This window comes from Cydia amplana, chromosome 7 (assembly GCF_948474715.1).
Source record: "Cydia amplana chromosome 7, ilCydAmpl1.1, whole genome shotgun sequence".
Classification (NCBI taxonomy): Eukaryota; Metazoa; Arthropoda; class Insecta; order Lepidoptera; family Tortricidae; genus Cydia; species Cydia amplana.
In genome coordinates, this window is record NC_086075.1 from 19,922,738 (window position 1) to 19,942,573 (window position 19,836).

At 35.1% G+C, this 19,836-nt stretch overlaps 1 protein-coding gene across 1 annotated transcript in view; it reads left to right on the forward strand.

The window, feature by feature from the left end:
- Positions 1-2,397: 2,397 nt before the first annotated feature.
- The window catches only part of LOC134649672 (lachesin-like), a 68,080-nt gene continuing 50,641 nt past the window's right edge, over positions 2,398-19,836 (forward strand). The window contains exon 1 of the mRNA XM_063504510.1: positions 2,398-2,573. Coding sequence (XP_063360580.1) covers positions 2,489-2,573 — 85 coding nt within the window. The 5' untranslated portion in view covers positions 2,398-2,488. The remainder of the gene's footprint in view (positions 2,574-19,836) is intronic.

Below are 19,836 nucleotides of genomic sequence, written 5' to 3' on the forward strand. Positions count from 1 at the left end.
TCAGCGCACCCCAATTATAAAATATTTACGTTTACAAGTGCGTTAATCTGTATGCGGCCCGTGCCTGCGCAAGCCTACCGTGACGATCGTAGGTGCGATCGCTGCTTCATCAGCGGTCCAACGTCGAGACGCGGCGTCTGTCGTCCCCGCCTACACCACGGCCAAACTTGGTGAGATCGCTCCGAATCTGCTTGCTCATAGGCTAAAGACGCCCATCAGGCCCTAAACCTAAATCCCTACCCTAGGTAGGCAACCTAACTACGACTAAAACTAGGCCCATAATACTACCCTAATCTACATAATAACTAGACATCAATCATATAGGTGCAGAATAATATATATATGTTGTATTCCAGAGAATCAATTATCATAAAACAAACTATATCGTAACTACTTACACATAACAGGAACGATATTTGGTATTACCTACCTACTTTACTCACAATAACCCGAAGGCATATTGCTCCCCGGAAAGCCCGAAATATCCACATCTGCCACAAAAAAAAGGGATTTCTCTCTGCAACTAGTTGAAACAATACCAACGCAACTTATTTGTAAAAGAGTACACATCTGGCACTATTCATAGTAGTTCTACAAAATACGGTCATTAACAGTAATAATTACGCAAGGCACTACCTACGCAAGGGTTGTTTGCCTGCCATTGTCTCCATTTACAGGACGCCAGCGTGAACATAATAAAACAGACGGCCACAAAATCCGGGTTCCTTAGACAATTCTATTATACTGACAATAACGCCAAGATCCTCACAAACTTCATCAAAGAGTCCCGTATGCAATACGAACGAATAATCTTAAGAGACATGCTAAATAAGTCAGGAACAACGCCGAGGCCCAGTAAGATTCGCGATACTACTATACTACACGGCAAAACAATAACCAAAAGGATAAAATGCCTACGAATGTGCTACCTAGGACACATCCTAAGACGGCCGTCTTAGGATGTGTCCTAGGTAGCACAACCAAAAACCAAAACCAAAACCGCACCTCCTAGAAGTAGCATATATAACTAATAGAGCCAAAAAACTTGAAGTTGGCAGACCACTCTACACTTGAACTCGCTGAAAACTCGCTGACACAGAACATGGACTATTACACCAGGCATCCATCTGAGTGGATCAACATGGCAGACGACAAAGGCGAATTCATCTAAGCAGCAAGAGAAATATATCAACTGGACGAAACCGACAGCGAATCAGACGAAGAAGAAACAGCACCTCGAATCAACGAGCAAATGCCATCTCATGAGGACATCGACGCTTGATACAAGATACTACGAAGACCGAAACGGAAACGACGAGCAGCATATCACCAACGCTCTCCTTCAACGACATAACCTACCCGACCTATCTTCCAATATTGGCTTGAGGCTGCATAGCCGGCTGATTGTAACTATCCCTCCCCATCCCAGAGCGTGTCACTCCCTTAAAATTTCGTCCCCTGGTATGCCGGCTAGTCCGGAGCGGGCATGTCCCCGGCTGGGTGTGGCGCATTCTTGTCTTGTCTTGTCTCTCTGCCTTGACTGCTAACATAATTATTAAATTTTACCCTTCATAGTACATTACCTCCTGAATTAAGTCCCAATAACAGGCCAACTCGAACGTACACTGACATAAGAATGATATTTGAATCATGTTAATTTAGGTAAATAAATAAATATTATAGGATATTCTTACACAGATTGACTAAGTTACCGTGGGTCTCGCCCGCGCCCATACATGTACGAACCAAATGTATCAGTTAGACGTCATTTTGATATCAATGTATGTTTGAGTTGGCCTTTAGTACTAATTATTATCATGGTTTTTTATCATATTTTTTAAGAGCTCGCTTTTTATCGTTGGACAACTTTTCATTTAATTCTATCCCGGGCAATCTTTTTGACTTTTTGATACAACACGACTTTTATTTTTTATTTGACTGGGTCAATGTAAGTTCTTCTTGGCTTTTCTCTCTTGTTGGCATGGGTAAAAAACTGAAACATAAAAATATTATGGAAATATTTTACACAAATACCGCAAAACTTAAGAAATTGTTGATTTTACAAGTATTTTGTTGGTAACTCTATTACTTTTTTTTATCAAAATCAAGATATCAATAGAATATAGATTCATCCTTAATAATCGCGACACAGTGATAAGACTGTCAATTTTCATATACTCGTAAAACTTCTCATTTAGCGATTTTCCAGCAGCAATTTTAAATGTCACATTGTGGTCAGTTGTTAAAGTTAGAAAAAAGTGATAACATTTCCGTCAACTATTCCAAATTCTACAACATGCTTGAAAAAGGTTCCTTATACATATACTTATACGCATGCGCCAAGACTCCTAACGGCCTGCCAAGCCACCGACCGAGCAGTTGGTATCCGAACTCGCCGGGGCCCTGCGTCCCGACCGTTGAAAACGCGTTCCAAACTTTCGAACTTCGAACACACACTTTTTGTTACTGGCCAGTGTTTTTGTGTAAAATGCGGTTGGACGTTGTGATGAAGTGGGAAATACAGTTGATAGTGTTGGGAATTTCAGTGTTGTTCCGCTGCACGGATTCCATCGGTAAGTTTTTAAATGTAAAATGTTAGTAATATTATTACTAAGTACCTATGTAATTATATGAACTTTTTTCGAGCCGATATGGACTATGATTAGTTTGTTGGCCAAATTACTTCAAAGATGTCGCTGTTCCCGACGCAAACTAGATAACAGTAGTATTATGTAGAGCCTATATAAGACGATGTCATATTTCGGAATAAATGACTGGTAACGTAGCAACTTGTTTAAACAAACTTATGTAGGTATGTTATTTAATATTTATAGATATAAATTATATATTAAATGACTAAAACAACACCTTAAAAATGATATAGTTCGCAAGGTGGCTACAAAATGCAAATTAGCAACATATATCGTCCCACAAAAATCAATGATGATATCCACAACAGGCTAAATAATAATTCAAGTTAAATTATAAGTAAATAAATAAATAAATAAATATTATAGGACATTTTTTTACACAAATTGACTAAGCCCCACGGTAAGCTCAAGAAAGCTTGTGTTATGGGTACTCAGGCAACGATATACTATATAATATACAAATACTTAAATACATAGAAAACAACCATGACTAAGGAACAAATATCTTTGCTCATCACACAAATAAATGCCCTTACTGGGATTCGAACCCAGGACCGCGGCTTCACAGGCAGGGCCACTACCCACTAGGCCAGACCGGTCGTCAAAGATAAGTAGGTAATTAAAAGTTATCAAATAAAGATCCAGGGCGTTAGCGTTGTTAGGTGAAGACGCCGGTTCGCATCCAGCCTCGGCCTTTGGAGGGCTTGCTCGCTTTTTCTACAGTTTATAATTTATAAATAAGTAGTTTATAGTGTGTGTACTTCAAAAACATTTAGTTATTTTACAAAATAATTTATCTGGATCCGTAAGTTATAAGGTTTCGTCTGATTAAACTTGTGTGATAATATACCAATTTGTTCAATTTGAGCTAAAATGTGGAACACACTAAATATGCAACGCGATTTCAAGCGCATATGCACACTGTCAGGTTTTGCATATTTTAGCCGATCCTACACATACTAGTCGGACTTGCAAAACTGAAACGGCCTGTTTGACGAACAAACTATTGAATTTGTTATATCCTTTAAATTATGTATTTTTCCAACGATCTAATACTAAATAAATTATAAAATACTACATAAACATATATAGTATAACACAAATTCGTTTCCTGCTGTCTGTCTGTCCCTATGTAGGTATGCTTAGATCTTTAAAACTACGCAACAGACTTTGATGCAGTTTTTTTTTAAATAGATAGAGTGATTGAAGAGGAAGGTAGGTGTATAATTTTTTAACCCGTGCAAAGCCGAGTCGCTAGTAAAATATCTAAAATGCATTGAAACCAGACCAATATCTACTGTTACATAAGTACAATGGTCCCTAATTATTAGGTGAAAAAGGAGTTTTATAAGCTACATTGTTTCCATATAGTGGTCTAGTCCAGATAGTCTAGAGGATCGTATATTCTACGAAATGAAACATTTTGGTTTGTAAAATTATGAGCGAAAACGAAACAAATACAAAATATTTTAATTCGTCATATCCGTGGTGATATTGAACCGAGTTCCCCGAACGCGACACACTGAATATTATTTAATGTTTTCGACTATTTCCAGGAAACAAACAATAACGGTTTTTTTTTCTTCTTTATTATTTCGTCGTTTGGACGATTTTGTATGAAGCAGAAAAATCTGTGAACCAATTTACATAGACATAGACATAGAATAAAATTATTTAACACCACATTGAAAAATGTTTACAGGCAATGCTATTTACGGTTTAGATTCACTTGTTTTTAGTCATGTCGCACGAGTGACTAAAAACAAGTGAGGCTAAACCGTAAAATTATTCAATGTTCACAACAGTTTAAAATTTAAACTGTTGTGAATTTAAACTTTAAATTCGGTCTGCGAACAATGCCATGATGCTATGATGATTTTGACTTTTAGAATTATTTCAAGCTTAAAGTTGTAAAAAATATTGATTCCTAAGCTCTTTAATATGCAAATAGGAAAGTGTGATTGACTATACAATCAACTTTTGCTTGCCTCAATAAAAATGTTAGGTACGTAGTTAAGTTTGAACGCAATCTGGTTGCTTTCCATCTGCGAACTAATTAATCTTTTAACTCTGGGAAAAAAATCGAAATACTATTTGAGATGAATAAGTTCTCATCTAGTCAGAGAGTCTTCTGAGGTTCTGCCGTTTCTCAAATACTGTTGTTTAATACTAACACTAATAAATAATTTTCCTAATGAATTAATATCTTATGAAAATATTCGCTGCATCGGCATTTCTATTAATTCTTTATGGTACATTTTGCACTTTCTTTTGTGTTTGGTATTTCCGGATCGATACGACATATAAGAACAGAATTTTCTTCCATCTTTAAGGCTGGCAACGTACTTGCAATCCATCTGGTCTTGAAGGTAACCGTGGACGACGGTAATTCCTTACCATCAGGCGGTCCGTTTGCTCGTTTGCCTCCTATATCATAAAAGACAAAATCGTGTAATTGAAAAGAGTTTTATTGGGTAGACTAGGTTTGTTTAAATTCGTCCGAAGCAACAAATTGGTTTTAGGTATTCGTAAAGCCTGACCAGTAATATATGATCATTGTCAAGAGGGCGCTGTTATTCTCATGTATAGGGTGACAGTTCAGTATAGTATGAAAAACTTAGTTCCAGTGTAATTCCGCAACATGGCGCGTCATCATACTTATATTCCTGGTCAGGCTTTAACATTGTTATGCTTACCCATTCTATGATAAAAAAACAAAAATGGATCATAGGCTATACGCTATGAATTTGAAAAATCAACTCTCGAATATTAACAAAAACAGCAAAAAATCTTTGCCGGCCAGATTGCTTTCAAAAATATTAAAATTCGAGCAATCGTCTCGCTTGTAAAAATATTGGTGCCGGCGTTATTCCCGAATCGAATGAGCCTTATCCGACAATCCGAAAATCGATAGTCGATTCGATAAAAATGCCAATTGCGATTATGAATATTCAATAGAGGCGGATAGGGAGCGAGGGCTTCTTAGGAACATTTTAAATAGAATTCCCGTGGACGATATTTTAGATTATATTAATTTGTACTTTATAGATATCAGTTACCGTAAAAACCCGTTTAAAGTAAAAACATGTTTATCCTAGTTAAAACTAGTTTTCCGTAAGGCCTCGGCGATAACTTGTTTTAGCTAGATTTTTTTCAGACAAAACTAGTTTTTTCAAAGTGCCTAAAAATATAATTAGTACAAGCAAGATAGAGTATAATAAACTATATGTATAATATTATAGGTATTCATTTCTTTTTTTGATGATTAATTAAATAGGTAATGTATGAAGTTAGTCAGGACATTTGTAATAGTATCTGTCATCCCGAAACACGTTTATGTTTGTTTGGCGTTTGTTGCGATGATAATGTTTGCGGTTTAGACCCCCTGTACACAATGTACATGGTATGGACCATGAGTTACTGACTGTCAAAACTGGTATATACGCTAACGTCTACGTAATTTAATTTCTATACATCTCGCTCGCACTAATATGCGAGTACTAGCGAGATTCATAGAAAGTAAGTCACGTTAAGTAAAGTAAGTAGTTCTCGATAGCGTTTAATGTCAGTTCCAAACTGGTGGTAGCCACACTTGTAACCCCAACCACCCCTTAAGTTCACTATTCTAAGAACCTTACCTATAAGGTATATTAAGTACCTATTGAGTACACTTCACTTTCTTACCCCCCAGGCACCCTAATTAGGGGCCTAGGTGTACCCAATTACCCCTTAAATTTGTTTAACGAACGAACAATTGACGTGGTAATTCACTTAGCCGCCATTCGGGAGTGAATGGAATGAGTTCCGCATTTATGATTTGCGAGTGAATGGCTTTTTGGTAATTATGTGGGAGATTATGATCTTAGGATTATTGAATGTGAATGACTGTAGATTGAATTGGCTTTATATTACGGTAATAGGGAGATTCTAAGTTAACAATTTGTATTGGTTTTGAACTGGCCTTGACACGTCCTTGACGATCGTCGTGGTGATTGGCGCTGATTGGTAATTTCGCTTGAACCAATCAGCGTGAGCGATCTTCCATCGGGCGCAGCATACATGTTTCCATTTTTAGCGCCTGTCACTATGCCCATCACTATCGCACTTACATACTTTACATACTTGTTAGAACGTGACAGGCATGGTGACAAGCCATACAAATGCTACCGCCGCAAGTTACTTCACTACTTCAAATAAAACATGAAAGCAAAAATCTATGGGGTAAGTATGTATCTATGGGCCTTAGTTGCCTGACAATAAATGATATTTGATTTGATTTGAAAAATGGAAACAATAAAATATTTCTCGGTAAAAAGAAACGATGAAAAAATAGACACTATTTGAACTAAAGAGACCTAGGTATGAAAGCCGAGTTTATTACGTGAATCCTATGTGTTATATTCACTCTTGACGTTAACGAAAATTGATTGCCCATTATTGAATTTGCATTATAATTTATTATTTTTGTCACAATCATTTTATCATTCTCCAATTCACAGCTAAATGATGAATGCATTCTGTAATGATTACCCCATTGAACGGGAAACATAATTGAATTTCGGCGAATTAAATTGTCTGAGTACGTCGTCATTATAGAATTGCTTGAAATAAAATGAAGACCGACATTTTCATCAATAATAATGTAATAAAATAAGAACAATGATTATATCGCGCGCGTATCTGTTGGAACTTACTTAATTACAACAGTGATGTTGGCGTGTGTCTAATATACGTACATAGAGTTCGTATATGTACTCTGGCTATATAGAAGACAGATGTCACATTTATAAATATGTCTTTCTCTTCTGACCGTTTGCCTGTTCTGACCGTTTGCGGATGCACAATACATTTTGGGAACTATTACTATGTTATTTCATTGAGTAGTCCACGTAACCAACATGGTAGCAGAGCGTGTACGTACGTACATACGACTTTAATTTTATTTCGCATGAACAAATCAGCGTGAGCGATCTTCAAGGTCGTATCAAAATGGGACAAAACCCGTAAAATAGTTACAACTGAATTGGGTTCTTGTAGATTTATATTGAACGTACCTATTTTTAACTAGCAAGGAGTAAATAGTAATTCGAATTTACTCAGCTAACAACGTTTTTTGAAAACGTATTTTTAAGTCTGGCTCGAGTTTTCTGGCTTCAGAAAACCTGCCATTGTACGAAATAGGAGCCAACGGACTTACGGACGAATTCTCGTACATACACATATTTTAAGCTCAAGGAAAAAGAAAAATCTGTAAATCTTGGCACTGCTAGCTATAATTTTTTTGTTAAAGATTTACAACATACCTATCAGCGTTGAGCTGAAGTGTTTATTTCGTATGTTAAATGAATTCGTATTTAGCTTTCGAATATTCATTTAAAATTTGTATACTATTATTTTCTTATTCTGGGAAAAATAAGTAGGAAATCTACGAAATTGAAACTTGTCCCAAATAGTCTGCGTAATTTGAGTTGAGTTACAAAAACCATTCGTTTTCGTAATTCAGATGATGATTTTCCGGACATACTGTGAAATTGCGTTTATATTGTACATAATATTGGAAACTCTATCCATCAAATTGTATCGAAATCTGACAAAGAAAATGGGCAACGAAATAAGAATCGGCCCTTAAATAAGAAATTAAATTATAATAATAATATGTAGGTAACATAGTAAATAATTGTAACGTAAAATGAAAAATTATCACGTTATGAAACCTTATTAAATTATGAATATTACCTTATTAAATCTTAAATCCAAATTTATTCTTCCTTTACCTGAGCAAAGGAGACCGAGTTTCCTAGCTTGCATGATGAATAGGTGCATTACAAAGTGTAGCATAATTTGTCGCAAGTAAGTAGGTCGTTTAAAATAATACCATTCCGCAGAATTTCTTTTTTAATTCTCGACGTCACGCCACTCTGTGATTACTTACGTACTATGCGACATCGTTGTGACAGTAAACCCTTAATGAAATGTACAAATGCTGTTTAATACAGACGAATGTTCCTGGTTATTTTGGTTTACGTGTGGACTGACGATCTATTTAATGGGCATTTCTACATGTATAATAGGCATATTTAAATTATCATTTGGGTATTTCTATAAGTTTTACTTTAATTTTAGACTTTAAGAATATTTATATTAGGTATTTTTACTCAGAATAACGAGCTATTTCGATCCTTATAAGAGAAAAAAAAGAGTCCCCAAAATATCATACTTTGTTTGTTTCGTTATGGTTGTACCTATTGAAAACGTAATCAAACGGAACCAAAAAAATCGGGGACCTTTTTTGTCCTGAATATTTCCTACCTTCCTGTCGTGGGGGGGGGGGGGGAATATTAACCCTTAAACAGGCCTGACGAATTTTTTACTTTTGATTACTGATTCGGGTAGATAATAGCGTTAAAAGAAAAGTAATTTCTTGTTTTTTTTATTACCATTAATTCATTAAAGAAAACCCGGTGGTTTTTATATGCCCTCTGCCCGTTAAAAATGGTGCTGCGTGGCACATATATGGCCACTGCCTTGTTAGCCATACAGAGTAGTTTTAAGGGTAAGTCACATCTTCACATGTAATCGATAAAATAATAAAACCACAATCTAATTAAGAAAATAGAGTTCGCGCGGATATCGTGGCTCATAAGATTAATCGTTGAATAAATAATTAATTTAAAACCAAAGGAAAATATAATATTTTTGCGATATATTTTTCTTAGTTTGAATGACTTTTGTACTATGAGGGTTCATTCATAGTAATGAATCTTACCCTTAAATGTCATGTAAACTCCCTGCAGGGCAGAGGCCACTTATAAACCACTCGAACGTGCCCCAGACGGGCAGAGGGTTCATATGAACCACAAACTTTTAGATCGAATATTTTATCAGAAAACAATAACTAAGGTAAGTTATGACTTACTACACATACATTATCTAACAATCTACCATAAACATAGAAAACAAAATACTTACCGTACTTTTTTTCGGCGTAGCGAACTTATACAGCGGGAGAAACGTACAAAAACTGCCATTTGTTGTCGATTTGAACTTGACAACTAAATTGTCAAAGAAATTTGTTTTGACACCTGTCATTTTTTTACGTTCCGATATCACCCACTTAATAGACTTTACGGTAATGACATTTTGCGGTCGTTGTATTTACTCAGCTCGTCAAAAAAAAATCATTTGCTATGTGGTACTTATAGATACACAACCTGTTTAAGGGTTAAAAAAAAGCATTGTTTCTGAGTGTAGGTAATTAATAAAAATATTCCCAATATAACCCAAAACTTGTTCCTTAACATTTAGACACGAGGCAGAGGGCCAAGCCAAGTTCAATTATCTTTACTTTGAAAATCTAATTTTACTAGAAAATGAACTCGTTGCTACGAAAATACGCACTCGGAATCTTCCAATCCGTTTCTAAAGTTTCCGTAAGTTCTTGAAAATACCTTTTCCTTGTATATTTATTTTGGGAAGAGTAAGTAATAATAAATCTGTAAAAGTGAACGAGAAATCCAGATATAGATAAGTGGAAATTTGCTACTTGATCTCTAACAGTCACGATTATGTGCCTACGCAAATTTGTGGTACCTATTTACTATTAGATTTCTATATTCGTACTATAAATGGACGAACTCGTGTGACCGTTTCTCCATTCAAACGAAGTGGCCATTTTCCTCTTTGAATACTATTAACATATTAATCACAGCATTCACAGCCCCTTCGATTTTTTATTTGATTTTAGATTTATTATTATTATAAAGGTAAAGCTTTAGTAATAAAAAATATAAAAAAGTCCATGAGATTCTCAGTATTCTCCTATACCCCCACGGTTTAAATGCCTCTAGATGTTTCCTTATGTCTTCAGTGAGTGTCCATAGCATAGTAGCACCAGCACCATACAGAAGAACTGAGAATCCGAGAATTGTACTTATAAGATATAATTCCGTACGATTCTTCAGTTTGTGCAGGGAAGTGGCGCGTGATGGCGAATAAATTAGTGTTACGACGCATAACGTTTATAGGTTATATGATGATAGTTATTGAGAGTAGGTTGAGTTAACCGGTTGTCATAACGAATTGATTGGGTTGCGTTTTGGGATGTTCTCGATTTATTAGGTATTCGAGTCTGTGTGGAAAAAGAAGAGTCGTGAAATGTATGGGATGCAATACATTATATGACTCTTCTCTTTCCGCACAGACTCTATAGGTTTTATATAAGTAAAATAATACGTATTAAACAACACGAGTTTATTTCGAAAGACACAAATTATTTACTGACGTTTTTGATGTCTTTTTGAGAAATAACAAGTTCTCTTTTACGTAACTGACTCAAATTAAAACAAAACAAATTTAACTATTTCGCGTGTGCATTGGTAGTGTTCCGGTACTGAATATATTGGTATTTACATTATACCTACCTTACAACTTATTTGTATATCTCATTATTAAATTAAAACTGAATATCAGTATGTCGTGTTTGTTAATAACTATGTATATACCTCAGGGTATGTGTAATCCTTTATAATACCCGGTGATTTTTGGCAAATCTGTAGATTACCGAAGTAGTATTAATCTTTTGCAATAACCTCCCCATTTTACGTACTTTAGAGTATTTTCCCCTTATTAAATCCTCTCAATAATGTATTTAAAAAAAACGTTTAAACCAAAGTTAATAAATAAATTAAAGTCACGTCTACCTTTTTGAAATTTCTTGGCCGTGCCCGAATCACTGGACAGCTGACATGAACAATGAATCTTTGTAGTCCTTTTCTTTGTAAATTATAGAGTTATAATTCGGCGTGAGATATTATTTAAGGCCGTGCATCGAAAAATAACAGGATCTTAGAAACGTGGCAGTGGCTAGCCCCGGAAACAAACAGTAGTGATTTTCGGATATATGTTTCTTGACTATATGATAAGTGATTTCGTAGTAGTCGAAACACGAATGCTTAAAATTTTCTCGATAGAAAATAAATCCAAACTTACGTGTTCATTTTTCGGTTTTAGCTTCGTGCAACTAGAAAACACATCCATATCCAGCACAATCCACCTTACAGCAAAGGTTTTAATCTAGTCTTAACTTTCAAAGAACTAAATATTAACTTATTATCCTTTACCGATGGATTTATTATCGATTTTTGATTTTAAGAATTCAACAGCAAACGCCCATTTTACGCAGTTCGGTTTCTCTTTCTGTCATGCGTCAAAGTCATAAATGCATCCTTTATGCCAGTAATGTTAGATGGCCGTCGTGCCTCAAAGAGGTAAGACCTATGTCACTTCGCGCAGCGCTCCGAATTACGTAAAATTTTAATATCCAATAAACGTTGAGTCGTAACTCCATTGAGTAGTAACGGAATCGGAGGTAAACCTATGATGGTGCCTTCTTACAGGCCTATACGTTACGCATGTGTGCGTGTTTGCTTAGCTACGTCATGCTACGTCGAAATCTATACTCTTTGTCAGTTACAACGGGTTAGGAAATTTCGACAGATATTGAAATGTATCGGTAGTTGTTTGGTATTTAGCCATCAGAATCTAACCGTAACTTTTTGCTTTATTTTTGTTTGAAAATATAATATCTATAAGAATATATTTTTTGCTTTTTTTCTATTGTAATGATAAAAATAAATCTAGTATTTTTCATGCTCAAATAATTTAAAATAATTGAATAAATATTAAAAACTAATTGATATTATTCGTTTTAATTATTAAGTTTGTTTGAATTTGAATAAAATATTTTATTTCAATAATACGAAAAGTTATTATATTTAAGTATCACTAAAAAAGGTCCCTACTTACAAAAACTCACTTGCACGGGCCGGGGTTCGAACCCGTGACCTCCGGTTTGAAAGTCGCACGCCACTACAATTTCACATAAGTAATTTACAATGACATGATACCGTGGAAAAAGTGAATATTACAATGTACTGTGTTACTATCATTTTATAGTTTATTTTGGCTTGACAAGGAGGAATTAGAAAAACGTGCAGAGCGAGAGGATTAAATCTCTCTGTCCCTTTCTTAAAGTAGCCAATCCTAATTATGACATCTGTTTTGATATTAATTCTTTGAACATAATTTGTCAATGTTCTTTTCATCGAGAAAGATTTTTATTAAAAAAATGTGTTGAATTTATATGTTTTATTTATGTTTTTTGGCATAAATTTCATTATTTTGACAAATTTTTATTGTGATGACAAACGATTTGATGTGATGTGTGAAACGAACGATGTGATCAACGATTTATCTAATAAAACTTCATTTAGTCGAAAAAAATTGTTGTCTACTATACCGGGTGGAAAAAAATTATGGGCCCTGGAGGGAAAGTGCCTTAAAACCTTAAGTTTGCTCATTTTACTTAAATGAAACATTATTGTTTTTTAAAGAAACAACTGCATTCAAAGATTTTTGAAGTGAAAACTTCTTTAGCGGCGCTGGGCACTTTTTGAGGTGGGGAAAAAATGATAAACTCGAGACAGCGTAAGGCGATCACGTGACCGTAAGGTTTAGATGGCCACTCATTTAGATGGCATTTAAATCAATAAAGAAAAACTCAATGACATTACATGAAAAAGGTTATAATCTTGTACGGGCTGAAATACGAGGATCTCACAGTTACATTATAACTATCACTCAAATATAAATAATATAATTCAATAAAGCTACATCTTGATGAAATCGCTAATAAAAGTGAACTCTAGTACTGGTGAATAAAACTCAAAATATCATGACCAAATATTAGATGCGAGGTCTGCAAGGTAACTTTACAATTTATATTCGAATTTTAAAAAATTAACGCTACAAATTTGAATTTAGAATTTTAAACCAGCTCACTGACCAGCAATTTCGGAACTAAAGTTTTTCAATAGAAAGGAGGATGGGTCAATTAGTTATTTTAGATTACAAAATTAGCGCATCAAAAAAATCAAAGTGCATAGAAAAAAGTCTCCTGAGTCATAATAAAATTGATGTCTCTTGGGTCACCAGAAAAGTCACCAGGGATAACGATGACCCAAAACACATTTAAAAGAAAATTTAAATTTTGTGTACTACCTACGAACATTTTTCAATAAACTATGTTTTTATAACATATTAGACCCAGGATAGATCTAATACCTCTTTTCGTACCCCGGATAAAATGGTCGGCGACTAAAAAAGTAACTGAAACGTTACGTTATTAGGTTCACGATGCCGCGTTGTACCCTTGCCTTCGTTGCGATATGTTTGGTAAGTCAGGAGACTTAAAAATGAGCCATGATTTTGGGACATACTAACAAATATTTTTTTGAATATATATAAATTTTAGCGGACTTCAATAATTTACCAGTTAAATTAGATGCAAATACCTTTTTAGTTAATCGTTAATATGATCTATTAGTAGCAGTAAAACACTTTATTGTACAAAAAGACACATAAAACATGAAAAAACACACATCCTTCGTATATGGTAGAATATATTTTTCACACTTATAAGTAAAAACCAAAACCGATACGCGATTGGGATACATTCTTTTTGTATGGGATACAAAAAAAAATCTCCTGGGTCACCAAGAAAAATCGACATATTAAAATAATTCTGTTCGTTTTTAAGTTCTAGTCAGATTGGTTTTTTGGTTATTTGAGATAAATTACAATAACGCTTAGATTTGAAAAATATGATTTTCTATTTTGTTGCGACACGACCCGGGTAATAAAAATACTGCGAATTTGAACTTTTGTTTGTTGTCGTTGTAAAAGGTATTAAAAAATTATGTAGGCACCCCTGACAATTGAAATTCAAAATTATCCAGAAAATGGGTGTTTCAAAAAGACACCCTGTATTCCTTATATAAAATAATCTCTTATTCAATAAAACATAATTACTAAACACTGATTTATTTCAAATAAATGCAAATCGATCGGATAAAAGATATGAATACCTACCTATACAATGAATACGAGTACAGTCAGCTGCAATAATATGTTACACACCGAAGGCCGTTTTGCGGTAGATCGTGTTAGATCTTATTTGTAGAGCCATAAGAGCGTGTCACATATTTTTGCGGCCGTCGAAGAGTAACATATTATTGCAGGTGACTGTACCTATGAAAAATTCGAGGGTTAAAAAGCATTTCAACCAAAGCATTTATAATAATAACGACTATGGACGCCTGCAACCCCAGGGGTATTGTAACCTCATAACAATAAGGTTGAAATTTGCATTTAGTGACCGCAAAGTCAGGTTCTGAGCGTAATCAAGTAAATCTGTTTTCATCATATTTTATCAAAAATAATCTTTTTTCTGTTCTTGTGCTATTTTCTTATTATCAATACTCTTAACTTATATGCTATCTACGCTGCTGCTTCTTTGCTGTTAACATCTTCCAAAAATAACAATAAATATTTAGGTTTATTAATTAATTATTTTATTGTTTGCTATTATGAACAAGTAACAACGCCATCTGTTTCTATTTTTTCCGAATATAAGTTTCTGGCCGACCGCAGCGACCGCGTATAATGGTAGTTAACTTCTGTAACGTTAGATGGTGCTAAAAGGTCACACAAACTTCACTTGCGGCGCGAAGCGTTTCCATGTGTGCGTGTTAGCGGGGAGGGAAGAACTAGCGGGCGTGGTTTACAAAGCGCCAGACGCGGCTGCAGTAGGCCCTTAAGTCTGGATTTAGTAAATATTGGATGAAAAATACCTGCTAAACTTGTTTTTGATAGCTTGAGTAATTTAAATTGAATGTTATTATATCTACAATTACTAATTACTTACCATCACAGGTACTTAATGGCCTTGAATTTTTTACCATTTTTATTTGGTTGATAGCAATAAAACCTTGATTTTTCATTTATTTACGACAATAGAACAACATCAAAGCTAAGTAAATACTCTGTACAATAAAAATTTTAATCGAATTTAAACTGTTGTGAGACCATAAATATAATCACATACTGTACTAATAACTATCTAACATTAAACAGTCACATGTCGCGTGAGTGACTAAAAACAAGTGACAGCCATCGAACTTTAAGATACTGACATATCCAATCCATATCGTTTCGACATCTAATATTTGACGTATCTTAAAGTTCGAATGTAGCTGTGAGTCTAAACCGTAAAATTATTCAATAAAACTTTTAATTGATGTCGGCTTTCTGGGAATTGGTCGAACATAACATTTGAAATTTTTCTTATCACACTAAACGTGTTCACCTATCCTATAATAAGTCTAGGAAATTTTCGGGCACAAGCACTTATCCCTTCTAAGGATGTTCTATAATGACTCTCAGTTTTTCCTAAAAAATCATAAGCGCCATGGTTTCGCCATCATTATATAACTCTCTTACAGCCTTCACGTCGGTTATAATGGCGGGCTTAACAAAGGAGCAAAAAGCCGACTATTGTTGAAGCTCGCCTAGGACTAAGCTCCATTATTATATTAGTTGCCAACCTTAACTCGTGATATTGATATCTAGCTTTGGATAAAGGAAACCTTACGAAATATAATGAAATGAATAAACCTATTTTTGTGTGGCGGCCGTTGCTAACTTAGGTATTTTATGCTATTTTCTTAACAGAGGTACCTAATAAATAAATATTAATTCAAGACTTTTAAGAGTACCTATCTAAGGGTTTAGCATATGCGTTTATTTGATGACCGCACGATACAATTTTGTACACCTGCATAGTGGGTAAAACATATTATAGATCAAATGTATATTTATTAACAGGGCCCGTACTTTTCATGCCGTTGACATCAATTTGACGTCACGCTGCATCCCAATTCCTAAATAGTTTTATTGTAATTATTAATCATTAGTCGTCAATCATTTTAATCATGTACAAATTACTTCAATAGTTTTCGTAATTTACAATAAATGACAGTAAAGATGACATTGTACCTACTTATTTATATTTTTCCAACAATACTTACCTAACAAATATATAAAATTTTAAGTAGGTAGGTAAATAAATTTAGTTGAGTGACAATAAGATAAAAGTCAATTAGACATCGTACTGATTATTTCAAGTATCGATATCGGTTATCTGCAGAGGTTATCAAAATGATTAATTATGACAAAATAATAATTGCAATCATACTCTATGCAGCGTGACGTCATTTTTGCGTCAACGGCATGAAAAGTACGGGCCCTGGTTATTAATCTACCATCTTTCATGTAACCTATGTTTAACAAAATAAATGAACTGAACTGAACTGAAGCCTATAAGCAGTTTACAAAACCTAAGTGTTTTATTATATACGTCTACAAAATACAGTAATATATCAATATCAATAGGTTAATTATGAATATACATTTTCCTACCTGCCATCAAAAAGTATGACACATAATGTCAAACCTTCATTGTCTCATTTCTTTATAATAATATAATATAAAAGCCTCTTTTAGTAGTCTCGATCAATCGCGTCTTCAGATCACAATAAAAGGAAATTCTTAAAAGCGAGACGCCCCCAAAAGTCTTTGTTGTCAGCTTTTTCCTCGTTTCCCGCGTTAAGGATGACTCAAGTTAGACCGGACCGTGTCCGGGCCGGAGCTTCCGGCGCTTACTTTTCTATGACGGATGACAGGTGATCACGTGATGTTTTCCATAGAAAACGAAGCTCCGGAAGCTCCGGCCAGGACACGGTCCGGTCTAACTTGAGTCATCCTTTACTAGAAGCTACTTTTGATGTTCCTGGATGGTATTTAATTTTTCACGCAAATATATGCGTACAATTATATGCGTTTTTAGGTTTCCGTTCCTAAAGGGTAAAAACGGGACCCTTTCTAAACTCTTATTTGAAAATAGATCCACAAGAAATGCTAGAAAGATGATGGTAGCTAGATGGTAGGTAACAGTTTGTTAAATTTCAATAATAATTTGGATTTAAGATATACTCTTTTGTAGATCTATTACCATGGACTATACTTTTTTCTCAAACCTAGTGTTCCATCTAAGGACACTAAGCACGAATAATTTAGTATATTGAACCCGCCTTTTCCTATCTCTATCGCACATGCATAATTATATTGCTTTCCAGCCCGCGGTCAATGCCACTGTGCAAGCGGGACAACAATTAATTTATGCGCGTGCGATAGCGATAGGAAATGACGGGTCAATGTACGATGTTCCTCGTGCTTAGAGTCCTTACTTTATCTACAAAACAGATTTCACCCAAACATGAAACACAGCAGCTTTTTGTGACTCAAAGGCATCAAGCACCCCATTTCAAGCATAAAAGGATCCTATCTGTGCCCGAGTACAAGATAAAATGCAAGTCAACCGCTCTTCAGGATCTCCGGTTTACGAGCACTCCACATTGGTACCACAAAAAGTATCTTATCGCCGCGCCGCCCTGCACTGTTATTGCGACAGCTCACCCAAAACAGCAGAGTTGATAGGTCAAGGGAACCAGACCAGCTATCATAATAATAATAATTTCTTTATTTAGAAAGAAACAGTCTCTTACTATAGTAATACATTATTATAATGAAGGGTTATCAGACTTATAGACCTACAGTTTCCTTAATTAGAAAATCATGAAATCATGGTCGCATTTTTATCACCTGTCATGATATGCGTCACTTTCGCGCTTACATATTTGTTAGAACGTGACAGCCATGGTGACAAATGATAAAGAGCCGGCCATCTTAGCCCCACAGTAAAAGATAAGATAAAGTTTATTAAGCTCAAAAGGTTTACATCATACACAGGAAAAGGAGAGATGGAAAGATGTATGTATGTAAACACTTTATTGTACATAAGACAGGTTAAGATACAATTAAATAGAAAGTATACAATGTACAAAGGCGAACTTATCCCTGAAAGGGATCTCTTCCAGTCAACCTTTCAGCAATTACAAAGAAAGAAGGAAAGATTACAGTCTAAGGGCCGGGACAGACGGACTGCAACCCGACTGCAACTTGTGTGGGAACTGCACGTTGCAGTTGGCGTGCAGTCGGCCACCGGCCCTAAGAGGGATGTTGCACATGCACCCGAAAATTATTACAAAAACGTAAACAACAGTTCTTTTTGACACAATTTCTATTTAATAAATCAGATTAAACGTATAGGTAACTTGACCTTGGCATCACTTTGTCCTGTTTTCATATATGTAGGTACATAAATTCCATAGTGGCTAGGTAAATGTTTCGACAGTTTTAAAACAGGAACTAATTTGAATATTCAGAAAAAGTACCCTATTACGATAGAATTGTAGCGCAGAATTGCGGCCAATTGCGGCAACAGGTTTGTGTAAGATTTTCCTATTATATTTATTATCTAATATATCTAAATTTCGATAATATTAATAGGTTTGGATAAACATACGAAATCTCGCACAGTTTCGCCTCGCCTCGGTATGCAAGTAAAATGACGACTCTGTAAGCCCGAAGGCTCGCTAGTAGTTGGCCTGAATAGTACCTACGTCAAACACGGTATTGTGCTGTAGTCGCTGTAGGCCTACAGGTCGATTTGCGAAACAGATATTACCATTCTATTGGTAATTAATTAATAGCAGGAAAAGGTTGTATGAATTCCTTGAAATCTTTATTACGTAAATTGGTGCTTAAAACGAGTGACACATTGAACGTTTTAAGGATGTTTCACGCTAGACCGGGCCGGGCCTGGGCCGAGGCTTCCGACATGTCATTTTCTATGATGGCTGATTGGTGACCACGTGGTTCTTTCAATATAAAACGAAGCGCCGGTAGCTCCGGCCCGGCGCGGCTCGGTGTAGCGTGAGTCAACCTTTATCCGGACTACAATGCGGAAACAACATCAAGGAATTATATCAAGGAAATTAGTAGTAATAGTTAGTAGTTATATTCATTAAATGTTTAGTTACTTAGCCTATTTATATTTCGACCACGAGGCACTGATATTAAAATCGATTGTTATGTATCATATTTACATGTCTAATAAATACCACATAAAGCATTAGCATAATATGACTCTAAATAATCAAATATAATGTTGATTTAATATTTGCAACCCGCCTATATGGTTAATTAACAAAGTTAGAGGAAATAATTAACCGACGAGACGCGCTCACAGGAACCAACCTGAAATAATCTCAGCAAAATATGGGGAATAGGTTAATTATGTTACGTTGACTATAATGTGATTTGATAGGATTATGGCCTTGTTTTCACATGATTATTCACGTGAAATAATAACCAAGGCTTTATATTT